Source organism: Chaetura pelagica, unplaced genomic scaffold (genome assembly GCF_000747805.2).
Source record: "Chaetura pelagica isolate M959 unplaced genomic scaffold, ChaPel_1.0 scaffold116, whole genome shotgun sequence".
NCBI lineage: Eukaryota > Metazoa > Chordata > Aves > Apodiformes > Apodidae > Chaetura > Chaetura pelagica.
Window position 1 is genome coordinate 14,746 of NW_009953655.1, and position 1,371 is coordinate 16,116.

At 42.2% G+C, this 1,371-nt stretch overlaps 1 protein-coding gene across 1 annotated transcript in view; it reads left to right on the forward strand.

Annotated features, from left to right (window-relative positions):
* The window catches only part of CD8A (CD8a molecule), a 5,639-nt gene extending 4,892 nt beyond the window's left edge, over positions 1–747 (forward strand). Inside the window, 1 exon segment of the mRNA XM_010000277.1 lies at positions 693–747. Within this exon segment, the coding sequence (XP_009998579.1) occupies positions 693–747 (55 nt within the window).
* The last annotated feature ends 624 nt before the right edge of the window (positions 748–1,371 follow it).

Below are 1,371 nucleotides of genomic sequence, written 5' to 3' on the forward strand. Positions count from 1 at the left end.
TTCCTGCTGCTCTGAGCTGTTCCCACTTATTGAAATGAAGCTCTTTTCAAGTTAATAGTGCAATTCGCTCATTAAAGAGTGCCTCAGGATCTGGCCTGGGATTCTTGCTGGCAGCTGAAGGAGTCATTTTCCACCACAAATTAATCTTCAGTGAAAACGGGTGCCAAATCTCCAACTCATTAAATCAGCAACTATTAGTTGCTGGAGCCCAGTAATTTCTATCATCTTAGGAACAAACTGCTAGTCTAGAAAGCTTCATTTTAAACTCCTCTGCAGGAAACTAGTTTGCAACAAGAAGTAGTCCTTATGAACTGATAACAGCTTCCCCAGCTCAAAAAAAGCCCTGAGCTCTTCTTTCTTCATTCACTTCTGAATGTGGTGTAAGGCTTGATGAGAGGACAGGAGTGTGCAGAAGTCAGAGGCAAATATTAACCCCCTCCGTTTTTCTTTCTAATTAGTGTACAAATTGTTTCACAGTGTACCTTAAGGAAGTCCTTCTCCTGGCTGTCACCAGCTGAAATGTTGCACATCCTTCACTAAGATTTAGGATCACTTTGCAGCCTGCTCTTGAAGGTCCCTGGCTGCAGACCAAGGTTAAATGAGCTAAAAAGCAGCCATACATTACATACATACATTAATTGCCTTCTTGTTCCTTGCACATGAAAGCAAACCAAAACCTTTTCTCTCTCTAGACCTGCATACGGGAAGCCTAATGTGAAACCCATCCCACCAAGCCAATACACATAAGCACCTTCTGGCTGCTGGATCATCTCCTGGGAGCTGCCACTGCATAAACCCATCACCTACATTAGCTAGACTCCTACCACTTCTCATGCACTCTACCCTGGCAAATTTTAAAAGATAAGATGGAGCAGAGACACATGGACAGCAAGCAGGCCCTTATTCTGTGAACTGCAGCCCAAAGCACAGCTCCTTCCAAAACCTGAGTCTTTCAAATTAATTCCCTAGGCCAAACATGATGCAGCTTTGTGTTTCAGGAAAAAAAAAAAACAAAACAACCCAGGTCAGTCCTGATGCTGACATATATCAGTGATAAGCTGATGAGAAACAAGGATATGAGCCAGATCTTTGCCCAAGGGTGTGTAATCATTCTTTGTAACATGCAGCCAAAATTTGAATTTGCTGCAAAATTACTTAAAAATAAAAGGCCTCACTTAACAGACCCTCTTTCATGGTGCCACATATCTCTCAGGAGCTTTTCTGTTTAATATAACAAAACACAAGGTTACACTGAGAAAGCGAATATGGATTCAAGGGCCTTACTTTTCAAGATTTTACAGTCCTGGGGGCTAAGGTTCACTGTTTCCCTCTTGCTACCATTGTTTTGTTCCTCTTCCACCAATTTCAGCA